At 40.6% G+C, this 13,947-nt stretch overlaps 1 protein-coding gene across 2 annotated transcripts in view; it reads left to right on the forward strand.

Annotated features, from left to right (window-relative positions):
• The window catches only part of NR6A1 (nuclear receptor subfamily 6 group A member 1), a 266,007-nt gene that overhangs the window by 23,873 nt on the left and 228,187 nt on the right, over positions 1-13,947 (forward strand). For both annotated transcript variants that reach the window (XM_058302400.2, XM_058302399.2), the window contains exon 2: positions 9,504-9,545. In XM_058302400.2, the coding sequence (XP_058158383.1) occupies positions 9,504-9,545 (42 nt within the window). The remainder of the gene's footprint in view (positions 1-9,503; positions 9,546-13,947) is intronic.

A 13,947-nucleotide genomic window follows, 5' to 3' on the forward strand; every position in this document is an offset into this window, starting at 1 on the left:
GAACAGAACTGGCTTCTACTGTTCCATCAAACCATCTGTTGAGGTTGATGATATGGGGCATTTTCTGGAATGACCTCAAAAGAGCTCTGACCATCTTCAGACAAACTCATTGGTCTGTAAGACTCTTTTTCAGTCTTTGAAATGACAATGAGCAAAAAAAAAAAAAATTTCCCCTCTAATTCTTTCCCCTGCTGGAAGCAACTTATAATTTTTCAAAATAAGCTGTTTGTTTGTTTAAAGTTTTATACTTTGGTTTGATCTGGATGGTGAAGTTGCTGTAGTTGCTTCTGACATGAACATCTTGGATTATTAAAGAAAGGGCTTGTAAATGGGCTTATTTCAGGTGTGGTGTTTCCTCTTGGACATTGAGGCCCTGCTCTTGTTGAAGTGTCAGGGTTTGCTTTTTGAAATAACACTAAATTTCCTTCTGTCTGGCTGTTGCAGAGCATGTACCATGTAAACTTGGGGTTTTATTAAATTGCTCTGAATAGTATTTCTCTTATTTTGACTTTCGTGGCTCTTTCTATGTACTAGAGTACAATAATCTTTTTTAAATCTGGGGGAAAAAAAAGAGGTAATAGCTACTCAATGCGGTTGTTGTATGGATTCAGTAAGAACTCAAGTAAAGTGCCAAGCTGATGCCTGTCATATAGTAAGGATTCAATAAATGGCAACTGAACAGATTACTTAATACATTTTCATGAATGAGTGCATTTTGAAATTTCTTTAGCCTCTAAGCTAAATGAAGAATTATCAACAATCCCTTTTGTTCCTCCAAAGAGAAACCAGAAATTGTAAGTGAAAAATGTCAGAGGCTTATCGAGACATGCAGTTTTCCAAGAAATGCCTGTACTATATTTCTATAGAAACATTAATGACCTGTGGCTCATCACACCAAATTGCCTCCCTAAACTGTTTTCACCTTCCAATTCTGTAACCACAGCCTTGAAGCTGTGTATTGTTTTTATTTTTTAAAAATGTTTTAAAAATTGAAATGCCAAAATATTGGTCTGGCCTTTCTCCCTTCAGTCTGGTTTCAAGGCTGTAATTACAAAGCTAGAAACCTGAAAAACTGTATGAAAGGTGATATAGGTTGATCAGATGAAAGATGAAATGTAGGTACTTCTTATAAATTGTGTTTAGGCTGAGCAAGTATTTGGGCATAATAGGTTATATAATTGAGAATCCTTGCTTTCTCCCAACCCCAACCTTTTTTTTGCCCCTAAGATTACATGTTAAGAAAATGACATTAGGAAAAGGGCATTTTCTTTGGTTGAAATTTTAAAAATGTGACCTTGACATTTATAAGTGGAGAAAGGGAAATATAACTTGAAACTCTGCCAGCCAGCTTTTGCTGACTTGTGGCTATGTCCCTGTATTCAAAAGCATTTTCTGTTATTCCTGAGAATGGTTTGTCAGGTGGTCTATGAGAAACAAAAGGTAATGGATCAAGTGGCACCCCACTTACTGGATAGAAGAGCTGAGGCAGGTGTGAATGTAATGCTCAGCCAATCCAAAGAAAAGTGTTACTGTATGTGCTTGAGTCTGGAGCCAACTTGCAGGCTGCAAACCTGGCTGTAAAGCAGGTCTGGCTAGCTCATTTTTTGTTACAAATACTACAGCCACTTTCCTTCTCAGCCTGGTACCCAAGCCATTCAGTGTGCCAAAAGGAGTGTAGATGGTGGAGTTGAGGGAGAGCCCTGAAAAAAAAAGAGAAGGGTTCCTAGAATTTGAGGGGCTGTGGACAGTTTGACACATGTATATTGGCTGTGGAGAGCTTTTTTAAAAAAGAAAACAAAAAACAAACTTGTGCTTTTAGTTTCCTGGTTGAAATTTCAGAGCTACCATATTGAAGTAAGTCCAAGTTGGGCAGGTTTTACAGACTTCCTATGTTGAATACATATCATTTCCTTTCCCTAGTAACTGACTATTGCCTGTAGGATAAAAGCCAAAAAACTTTTTATGTATGACATTTAAAGCCCTTTATGATATTGCTCTGCTGGGGCTCTAGCCAAAGTAAATTACCAGGTGACATTCTATTTCCTCTCTCTCTTCATTCCTTTCACATGCTACTTCTACTGAATGTTTCTTTCTCAAATAATGCTGTTTGCCTGATCAATGCTTATCCTCTCCCAGTGCCGCTGACCCCATGGTTGCTTCTGCTCCCTCGCTGCCAAGCACTTTCTCTAAGCCAGGCACTAACCTGAGTGCATCAGAATCCTCACAACAATCTACAGATGAGGAAATTGGCTCAGAGAGGTGCAGTAACTTTTTTTTCCTCTATCTGGTTGTGTCATGTCTTTTTGATGAGTTGCTTCACTGCCGCGCAGGCCTGCACCTCACCTTGCAGGGCAGGTGTGGGACACCTTTTCTTTTCTTTTTTTTTACCAGGAGGTCCTGGGGATTGAACCTGGGTTCTCCATATGGTAAACTGGAGCTCATTTGTTTGAGCCACAGCCACTTCCCTGAAGTAACTTTTAGGCTAATGCAATTGGTAACTGCTACCAACCTCATTTGGTTAAATTAATTTTTAAAAGTTAAAAATTCATTTCCTGTCACAGCCATATTCCAAGTACTTAGTAGCCACATGTGGCTATTGACTACTGTATGGGACAGTTTAGATATGGAACGTTTCCATTGTTGTAAAAATTTCTGTTGGATTGTGCTGTTTTAGACTTCAAAGGCTGAAAACAGTGAAACTTATTTTCTCTTAATACTTGCTATTTTGGCAGGAATTTATTGTGGTGGCATTGTAGCTAATACTGTTACCTTTTGGGAAAGAAGCAGTTTCTCAAACATTTCCTGAGCCTGGGGACATGCCTTTAGCCTGTGATTGGGCATATAGTTGTAGCTCAAACAAGATCTAACTGAAAGAAGGACACATGGGAAACGGACTTTGGCCCAGTGGTTGGGGCGTCTGTCTACCACATGGGAGGACCGCGGTTTAAGCCCCGGGCCTCCTTGACCCGTGTGGAGCTGGCCCATGCGCAGCGCTGATGCGCGCAAGGAGTGCCCTGCTACGCAGGGGTGTCCCCCGCGTAGGGAAGCCCCACGCATAAGGAGTGCGCCCGTAAGGAGAGCCGCCCAGCGCAAAGGAGGGAGTAGCCTGCCCAGGAATGGCGCCGCTCACACTTCCCGTGCTGTGCTGCTGACGACAACAGAAGCGGACAAAGAAACAAGACGCAGCAAAAAGACACAGAAAACAGACAACCGGGGGAGGGGAGGGGAATTAAATAAAAATAAATCTTAAAAAAAAAAAAAAAAAGAAGGACACAAAGTTTTATTGGGTTCTTAATCATGGTCAAGGGAGACAAGGGGGATGGAAAACTGATAAAAACGACCAGAGCTCCTTAGTCCAGAAAGAACCAGTGAATGACTGTTGTATATCAGTAGAAATCCTGGCAAAGAGTTTTAGTTTATCAGCCATAGTTGGGGATCCTGGAAAACAAATTTCTTTGGAACTTGAATTCACTGTCAGAGTCCCTGATTATGATGTGGTGGGGCCTGTGAGAGCATAGAGGAGAGACACCTAACCAACCAAAGCAGTTTAAAGACTTTTTTAGACCCTTGGGTATCTTACTTTTGAAAGCCCTGCTTTACTTCATATCAAGTAAAAATGTACTTATCTCCCACAATTGCAGTTGACTGGGGGAAATAATGTTATATCTCATATTTAATTAAAATATTTTATTTCAAATTTGTAAGGTTTTTCTTTCCCCCCTTCAAAGGCCCCTGAAAGGGTGATAGGTCCATTCGTTGTGTCTTTAGTGCCTAACCCAGACTTGAATGTGTAGGAAAGTGAAAGGGAGGATTAGAGGAGCCTTGACCTGAATTCTGACATCAAGTGGTGTGTGCATAAGGGTGGGCTCAGATGGAGAAATCCACATGTGCAAAGCAATGGAGGCTAAGGAGCGTGTTGAATTCATGGAGTTGTAATTTAGTTTAGTGTGGGTGGAGTTTACACTGTTGGGTGGGAATTCAGATTCCAGAAACGAGATAACGAGTTAAAAGAGGTAAGCAGATCATGAAGGATCTGTATGATTTCTGTTTTGGGAAAAGATGTGATGTTTGATTAGAATTATAGAATGTTGACTCAGGACCTCACCTTAATTTTCTCTGTGGACTTCTGGGGCTTTGCAATAGACTGAGTGACTGGCAGAGTCCTGATCAGGATCTGGGTTTCTATTGCACATTGCTGCCTTCCTACAGTCAAATTAAATTAAAACATTCCTAGAATAATACTTTCTTGCTTTTACAAAAGACACATTTTAGATTACATGCAGCCATTATTTCAGGCCTAATTTGTTGACAGGTATTACCCATAAACCTTTATTTGTTCATACTTAGAAAAAAAAATGTTACCCAAAAGCTTATTTAAGATCCTATTACAATAAATAAACTTTTGTAGTCAAGTAATTTAAAAAATTAGTGACACTTCATTCTCATGTAGCCAATCACAGATTGAGGAGTCACTCTTCTTTTTGTCAAGTGCCTTTAAAAGAGAAAAGGTTGTCAACTGGAACTTTTCCTTGTATTAAGATTCTCAACCATTTATTGATTACTTGCCATAATATTTCTTAGTTTATTTAATATATGATAGTCTGTGCAACAGGTGGTTTTGGGGGTATATTTGTGTATTTGTGTATTTATGAGATCGAGGAGTCTATTTTTTGTTCAGCAACTCTGATATCCATTGCCTTTGTATTGAAACTAAACAGAAGAAATCTGGCCATACATTGGAGTTACTTCTAGCAGTGGTTTGAATTCTTCTAGCTAGGAATCATTTTGTTAGCTAGATCTGGCTGCTGACAATCTGGCGGAGGCTTTGCTTGAGAATGGGAGCCAAATCTGGCTATTCCATTGGCTTGTGATCAGGTGTGTGGTTTGTAGGTAGGATTAACGTTATTTTCCATTTCTCTTCTAGGTATCCTGCCCTAGTGATGATGTCTGTAAAACCAAAGACAACATTATTAGCCAGTGTTCTTAAGACTGGATGGAAGTAGCTAGACATAAGTTACTGAAATCTCTCATCAGGGCTCTTTTTGATACTTGGGAGGAATTTGTTTTGAAGAATATATAAAACCCTTCTTTTCTCAGTGGGTAGCAAAATCTGGAATCACCACATCAAGCAGTTTACAGACTGAAAATATAAAAATGGTTTAAGAATCATTGCAAGTGACTAAAGTAACATTAGTGACTTCAGAGTTTCATCCCAGATCATGGAGGATGATGCTTTGAATGCCACAGACACGAGACTGGATTGGGCTTAGTAGAAGTTCACAAATGTCAAGCTCTTACTTTGCCAAGTACTGTGCAGAGCCTTTACATGCACTACCTTGCTTTTTGTTTTTTAGTTTAATTTTTCCTTTCCCTTCCCATCCCCTGCCCACTTCTGTTTTTGCTGTCTGTGTCCATTCACTGTGTGAACTTCTGTATCTTTTTCTTTTTTTGTCTTCTCTCCTCATCTTTCTCCTCTAGGATTTACCAGGATTCAATTCTGGGAACCTCTGATGTGGAGAGAACTTCCCTGTCAATTGTGCCACCTCATTTTTTGGTCTCGGCTGTGCTTCACCTTGACCCTCCCCATATTAGTCAGCCAAAGGGGTGCTGATGCAAAATACCAGAAATTGGTTGGTTTTATAAAGGGTATTTATTTGGGGTAGGAGCTTATAGTTACCAGGCCATAAAGCATAAATTGCTTCCCTCACCAAAGTCTATTTTCAGATGTTGGAGCAAGATGGCTGCCGACGTCTGCAAGGGTTCAGGCTTCCTGGGTTCCTCTGGGCTCAGTGCCTCTGTTTTCTCCACAAGGTCAGCTGTAGACTGTCAGGTGAACAGCTCTGACTCTCTCCCTGGGGTTTCTGCCGTGTCTTAGGAGCTGTCTATTCCTCTGAGGTCTCCTCCTGGCTCAGGTCCTCTCTTCCTGGGGCTTGCTTCTCTTTCCTCTGTGTGCTGACTTCCTGGGGCTCCAGCTTAAGACTTCAGCATCAAACTCCAACATCAGAAACCTCCCAACTCTGTCCTTTGCCATGCCGTAATGACGTGGCCCAATCAAAATCGTTATCATAATTTAATCACGCCCAGGTACAGGCCAGATTACAAACATAATCCAGTATCTATTTTTGGAATTCATAACTGTATTAAAGTGCTAAACTCCCCTTTGTCTTTTTGTTGTGTCATCGTTTTGTGGCATGACTCACTTGAGTGGACACTGGCTTGGCGCGCAGGCACCCACATGGGCACTCGGCTCACCACGTGGGCACTTGGCTCGGTGCATGGGCGCTCGGTGCATGGGCCCTCTGCTTTCCACATGGGCCCTGGCACTCTGCACAGGCATACTTTTTCTTCTCCTTTTTCACCAGGAGGTGGGAAGGATTGAACCCATATGGTCCTCCCATATGGTAGGTGGAGGCCTTATCCCTTGAACCACATCCTCTTCCCTGCACTATCATGTTTAATCCCTTTAACAACTCAGTCAGATAGGTGCAGTTGTTACTTCCAATTTACAGCAGGTTTTAAAGTCAGTCCTACTTGGATCATATGGACTAAGTAGAAAAATAAGGGTGCTCCTAACAGAAGAGGAGAATGGTTGTGAGGTAGGTAAAAGCAATAGATGTCTGCTTTAACTATATTTTTTTGTATTTTAGTATTTTCTTTGGGTTTTGGATCACTGTCCCTTTATTTGTGTTTATTCTGGTTACTTTGAGATCAGAAGGTTGATTGCCTTCAGAAGGTGCATTAATGTTAGTCCTTTTTTGAGAACTCTAGTATAATCCTTTTATTTTAACATCCACAATAGGGAGCAACTTGCCTAAGGTCATATAAGTAAAAGTGACCGAGGAGGGGTCTAACTTTCCCATTATATTAAAGCCTTCCCATACTTTTGTCCTGTTTTCTATTGTTAATTTATATTAAGTGAATGCTTATTCTCTTTCACTTCTGGTGGGATGTTGAATATGCAACCCCTATGTAAAGATGAATTATTTCCTTGTTACCTGGCATTTCTCCATTGCTTTTCTGATTCCCATTTCCTTTATGAGTGAGGCTTTTTTAAAAAAATTTTAATTATCTTTTTTTAAAGTTAATAGATCACACACAACATTACATTAAAAACCATAAGTTTCCCATATACCCCACTCCCCACCTCACACCCCCATCATTTTTTTAATTGTATTTTTTTGAAGATATATAGATCACAAAAAATGTTACGTTAAAAAATATAAGAGGTTCCTGTATAACCCCCCACCACACCCCCACATCAACAACCTCTTTCATCATTGTGGCACATTCATTGCATTTGGTTAGTACATTTTGGAGCACTGCTGCACCACATAGATAATAGTTTACATTGTCGTTTATATTATGGAGTGAGGCTTTAAAGTATCTCTGAGATGAGCCTTCTCAGGAATTTCAGCCACTTTCAGCAGTTTTCAAATTTCATGTTCCAGATCCAATCTCCTTATTTAGACATTTCACACTTTCCAGGCTAGACTAAGATTTTCTGACTCTATGACTTTCTTCCCTAACACTCTTATCTGGAGTCAGAGGTTGTGTTTTCTTGTTTAGTTCTTCCTGTGTTTGAACACCTTCCATAATGTATTGGTAACTGTTCTGGGCAGAGAAACAACTCCACAGATGGATAAGGCATGATCCAAACTTTTGAGAAGCTTATTCTGTAGTGGAGGAGGCAGATATTTAAATCATTCATTTATTCTTTGGTAATATAAAAAGAGCCTCTACTGTTTTCTGTGGTTAACAGTTCAATGATATTTGAGCTGGATCTTAAAGGACAAATAGTTTCTCACCAAGTACAGAAGGCAGAGGAAGCACAGGAAGGGAAGAAAGGATATGGTATGACCAATGCAGCCCAGGATTTTAAAAAGATAGAAAAGGGCTTTAAATTGTGGTGTTTGAATAGCCTACCTATTACTTGAATCCCTCTTCTCCTAATGACTGTTAGTTGCTCATCTGGCTTCTGGTTTCAATATTTTTGGATTTATCACCAAGATACTATAGTTGGTGGGCACCAGGTGTAACTCAGTGGTTGAGCACCTGCTTTGCATGTACGAGGTCCTGAGTTCAATCTCCAGTACCTCTTAAAAAAAAAAAGATCTATAGTTGATGTTTATTGAATGGCCTTTTTGTGCTAGGCTTGTGAGAGGTACAGGGAATACAGCTGTGAACAAGCCAGGCCAAATCTCTACCCATATTGAATAGTTGAATAATGGAAAAGACATTGAGCAAGTAGTTCCTTATTGAGAGCTATGAAGGAGAAAGAAGCACAGGTGCTATAGATGGTTTTATGTATGAGCCAGGGTTAAGGGATACAAGGAAAAGCTTTTTGGAGTAAATATTTAAACTGAGGATGAATAGAAAGCAAACAGAGGAAAAGAGGCAGCCATTCCAGGAAAAAAAGAACTTTTATGAACTGTGTATAGAACTTCTATTGTTTGTTTGCCGTTCACTGTGCTTGATTTTTTTCCCTCCAGTATGATAGTTATATACCAGAGAGAGATGTAGCTCAGAATTTTGCGGTATGAATTGTGCTTCAAGGGGTGTTTATTCCTTCCTGAATAGCATACTTCATTGTGTATAGGTAAAATTCTTCAGCATTTGTGAAAATTTCAAGTAAATTTATCTTCTTTGATACTTGTTGTAAGTTCATATTTTTTGCTTTCTTTCAGAAAAAAAATTTTTTTTAAGATTTATTTTTTATTTCTTTCCTCTTCCTCCTCCCCCTCCATTGTCTGCTCTCTGTGTCCACTCACTGTGTGTTCTTCTGAGTTTGCTTGCGTTCTTGTCAGCAGCACCGGGAATCTGTGTCTCTTTTTATTGTGTCATCTTGCTGTGTCAGCTCTCCATGTGTGCGGTGCCACTCCTGGGCAGGCAGCTCCTTGCGGGGTGCAATCCTTGTGCATGGGGCTCCCCTCCACAGGGGACACCCCTGTGAAGCATGGCACTCCTTACGTGCATCAACACTGTGCGTGGGCCAGCTCACTACACGGTTCAGGAGGCCCTGGGTTTGAACCCTGGACCTCCCATATGGTAGGCGGACGCTCTATCCGTTGAGCCAAATCTGCTTCCCCAGAAAATAATTCTAACATTAGGTAGAATATGACAGGTATTAAATGAATTGTAATTTTCTGTGAATTTTTATTTCAACTTATATTGGCTTGCTTACTTGTAAGTACTTGTGCTTTTGTTTGCTGAGCTCCAACTGTGTGCCAAGGACTGTGCTAGGCATTTTATATAGGAATCTCATTTAGTCCTCATTGAAACTCTGTAGTACATGTTATCTCCTTTTTTTTTTTTTTTTAAGTAAGATGATGAAATGGAGGCTCAAGAGAGAGATGCACAGTAGCTAAATGTTAGAACTAGGATTCAAACCCAAATTTGACTTGTGAGTCTGGATTTTTTTTCCTAAATGATCCTTTTTTGTATCCGGGGTCAGCTTGGAGTAATTCGCTAACCATAATTTTTTTTCCCTATTGTTTTCTTCCTAGGATTCTGTCAGGATGAATTGGCAGAGCTCGATCCAGGCACTAGTAAGTTCTGAATGTTCTTCAGTGTTCACTGGTAAGAAGAGGGAGGATGTGTAAATGCATAACTTAAAGTGTCCTTGATAGGCCTTATTTTATTGACTCAGATTTTATCTCACTTCATAATTGTAGGGAGGGCATTTATCTTTTCTCCAGCTCTCCTTTTTTTTCTCCTCCTAATATTGTTCTTTGACTGAGACCTATCCAATTAATGGAAAGTTCGTTTACTGAAAAGTTCTATTTAGAACCCTTTTCCTTGTTCTCTACCTTCTCATGCAACCAAAAATATAAAAACTTGTACTTTTGCAACCATATACACATGCAACCATATGCTCAAAATTATTTCCCTAAAGTATTGACTAGTTTAGACATAGACATAATTTCTATGAAGAGGCGTTTGCTTGGCTTAAATACTTATCATTGATAATCTTTGTACCACAGTTTAATTTGTAAAGCACTCTCATCTCCCTTCTTAAAGTTATGGTATGACAGTGACCATTTTAAGGTCTAATTAAATGATGCTTTTCAGGACTAAATCTTGACCATAGATTAACATTTGTGTTGCTGATACTCCCAAAATGTGGCATGTACCATTCTGGGATATTATTATAATTTTTAGAAATAGGACACAGAAATGTCCAGTATTTACAAATCTAATGTTGCTATTATGCCAAATACTCAATGATAATTTAGATTAGAAATCTATGAGATGGTCTAGAGTTATTTTTCTGGTTCTAGTACTTTTTAGGGTTATGAGACTGGCTTTTGTCACCAGTTTGCTGCTGAGGTAACCAAGTTCAGATTCCCGCCATCCTAGCTAATATCAGCTCTCTGAGTATGCAGACCATCTCACATAGATTTTCCACACACACCTTACATGGTATAAGCATCCATAATTGTTCAACTAATACTTATTACAGGAGAGAAAAAATATCCCACAATGCTTATAAAACACAGGGAAATAGATTTATCTTTTTAGAACTTTTAAAGTTCAAAATCAGATTTATATTAGTTAGCATAGCCCCAGCTTCACCCTATACTATTTTCTCTCTCCTTTTCTTATAAATAGCCTTTACTTAGGAGAATGAAAAGGTAAAACCATTATTTTCTTGAGTCGTGGTCCTTTCTTGGCATTTTTGAACACTGGGGAGATCGTTGGGATGTCATGTAGTCTTTCAAATAGAACCACACACAAAACACACCAGATAGTTGAAAATTCAGTTAAGCATGTAATGTTCTCTCTGCTGCAATTCTAGTTCTATCCACCAGGGATACACATAAAATGCAAAAAAAAATATATTCTAGCTCCTGCCTTCATGGATTAACAGTCTAGTAGAAAATATTTTCTTGACTGGAATTATCTGAGTACATTTTTTTTACCACCTCTAATTTGGCACATAGTACACAAACTTATTCTCCTTTTTTGTACTCAGTAGCAACTGAAAATAGCTCATGCCTATCTTCTGAGAAAGGCCCTTGATGTTCTCATAAAGACTATTATTGAATTATTCTCCTTTCTGGGCCAAGTAATCCTAGCTCATTTAACATTTTTCCATAGAATTCTTAACCAGATGTGGTGAACTTCAGTCTTCTCCAATCTGTGAGAATGAACAAATATTGAATCATGATTTTACTCATCAGTATAGAATGGCAGGGAAGCGAATTTGGCCCAATGGATAGGGTGTCCACCTACCACATGGGAAGTCCAAGGTTGGAGCCCAGGGCTTCTGACCCATGTGGTGGACTGGCCCACACACAGTGGCGATGCGCTCAAGGAGTGCCATGCCACGCAGGGGTGTCTCCTGCGTGGGGGAGCCCTATGCACAGGGGCCGTGCCCCTTGAGGAGAGCTGCCCAGCGCGAAGAAAGTACAGCCTGCCTACGAATGACACCGCACACACAGAGAGCTGGCACGGCAAGATGACGCAAGGGAAAGAGACACAGATTCTGGGTACCATGACAAGAATGTAAGTGGACACCACGCACATCGAGTGGACACAGTGGGCAGACAACTGGGGGTGGGGATGGGGAGGGAGGGGAGAGAAATAGATTAAAAAAATAAATCTTTAAAAAGAAGTATAGAATTGGCTGTTACCTTTAAAAATAAATCACTTCTTTAAAAAAATTGTACTTAGTATATGTGGGTGGTATTCTCAATAATTTTTATATGATCTTTTTTTTTTAAGATTTATTTTTTATTTCTCTTCCCTTCTCCGCCCTCCCTGTTGTCTGGTCTCTGTCCATTTGCTGTGTGTTCTTCTGTGTCCGCTTGTATTCTTGTCAGTGGCACTGGGAATCGTGTGTCTTTTTTTTTTGCATCATCTTGCTGCGTCAGCTCTCCAAGTGTGCAGTGCCACTCCTGGGCAGGCTACACTTTCTTCTCGTGGGGTGGCTCTCCTTACAGGGTGCACTCCTTGTGCATGGGGCTCCCCTATGTGGCACAGTACTCTGCATGCGTCAGCACTGCAGATGGACCAGCTCATACAGGCCAAGAGGCCCTGGGTTTGAACCCTGGACCTCCTATGTGGGTAGGCGGACGCTCTATCAGTTGAGCCAAATCCAATTCTCTATGTGACCTATATTTAGTGTTTAGTTTGCCAAAGGGCTGCCAATGTAAATACCAGAAATGTGTTGGATTTTATAAAGGGGATTTATTTGGGGTAAAATCTTATAGTTCCAAGGCTCTGAAACATGCAACTAAAGGCACTGTAAGAGGTGCTTTCTCACCAAAGTCAGCTGTCATGTGGGGAAGCAAGATGGCTGCCATCTCTGCTGAGGTTTCTGCCTCTCTGCAGCTGTAGGCAAACCTGGCATAGGGTTGGTCTCCTACTAGGCCTCCTCTCTCAGTCTTGGTGGCTTTACTTTCTTCTCCTGTTCAACTATAAGCTGTCAGGCATATGGCTCATTTCTCCCTGGGTCTCAGCTCATTGGGACTTTCAGGGTCTCTTCTCTTATACTTTTCTCCTTGCATTTCAGCTGTGGCCCAAAACCTTTTTCTCACATGGCATGATCAAATATGGAGGCTTCTATTTCCTGTGTCTGTCTGTCTTTCTCAGTGTCTCTGGGTTTATATCAGACCCTGCAAGGGGATGGAGACAACCTGAGTCATGCCTCACTGAATAAAAGCCCTAAAGAGATCTTATCAAGTAATCTAATCAAAGGATCCTCAGTGAAATTTAATGCAAAGGGTATCATACTCATAGGAATAGATTGGCTTAAAAACATAAATTTTCTCTTTTTGGGATTCATAAAATAATTTCAAACTGCCACATGAAATTAGTAGTGTTTTTATTCTTTCTTTTAGAAGAAACACCTAAGGCTCTGATTGTTGTAATAAATGGACAGAAATAAGTTATCAATTTACGCAGCACCAACTGAAAGTTGAACTGAGCGTGCTAGCCCTGCCAAATGATAAGAAATCTTAAGACTGAGGCTGTATGAGTTCTATTAAATTGGTTATGGTTGTTGATCCTGCAAATTCTGTAGCTTCTCACTGAGAGGGAATAACTGTGTTAATACCTCATCTTTTTTTTTTAAGATTTATTTTTTTAAATTTATCTCCCCCCCCCCCATTGTTTGCTCTTTGTTTCCATTTGCTGTGTGTTCTTCTGTGTCTGCCTGCATTCTCTGGCAGTACTGAGAAACTGCGTCTCTTTTTTGTCATCTTGCGTTGTCAGCCCTCGGTGTGTGCAGCACCACTCCTGGGCGGGCTGCATTTTTTTCACGTGGGGTGGCCCTCTTTGTGAGGCGCACTCCTTGTGCATGGGACACCCCTACGTGGAGATGCTCCTGCGTGGCATGGCACTTCTTGCACACCGCAGCACTGCGCATGGGCCAGCTTACCACACAGGTTAGGAGGCCCTGGGGATTGAACCCTGGGTCCTCCATATGGTAAACAGACGCTCTATCAGTTGAGCCATGTCGGCTTCCCAGTACCTCATATCTTTTGTACTTTAGATTGAGAACAGTAGGGATTTTTCTGTGTTGCCTCTTCGGAGTTTGCAGGTCCCTATGTTTTCCCTGCCCCCAAAATTCCTGAACAGGAAAGCCTTGCTAACACTTGCTTATTTTGGAATAGAAAATGCCATTGTTGTGAATTTCTCAACTGTGCTTGGCAGTGGTTGTGAATAGCAGGTTTGGGACAGGCGGGATATGTTGGAACTAGTTGAGGAAATACTTTGTCCAAATCAAATGGTCTTTTTAAACTTTTCTATGATAGAGCAGATGGGCAGCCATGCTTAGAATATGGGCAGCTATTCACACACTGGCTGATTCCTGGACTTCCTGGAGTCCAATGTTATACCACAGGTTCAGGCTAAGTTCATTTCTACAAGGAGTGTCCCTGTACCCGGTCCCCATTAGCATAAGCTAGGGACAAGGGCAGTCAAAGGTCAAAACAAGTTCAAAAT

Source organism: Dasypus novemcinctus, chromosome 8 (assembly GCF_030445035.2).
Source record: "Dasypus novemcinctus isolate mDasNov1 chromosome 8, mDasNov1.1.hap2, whole genome shotgun sequence".
Classification (NCBI taxonomy): domain Eukaryota; kingdom Metazoa; phylum Chordata; class Mammalia; order Cingulata; family Dasypodidae; genus Dasypus; species Dasypus novemcinctus.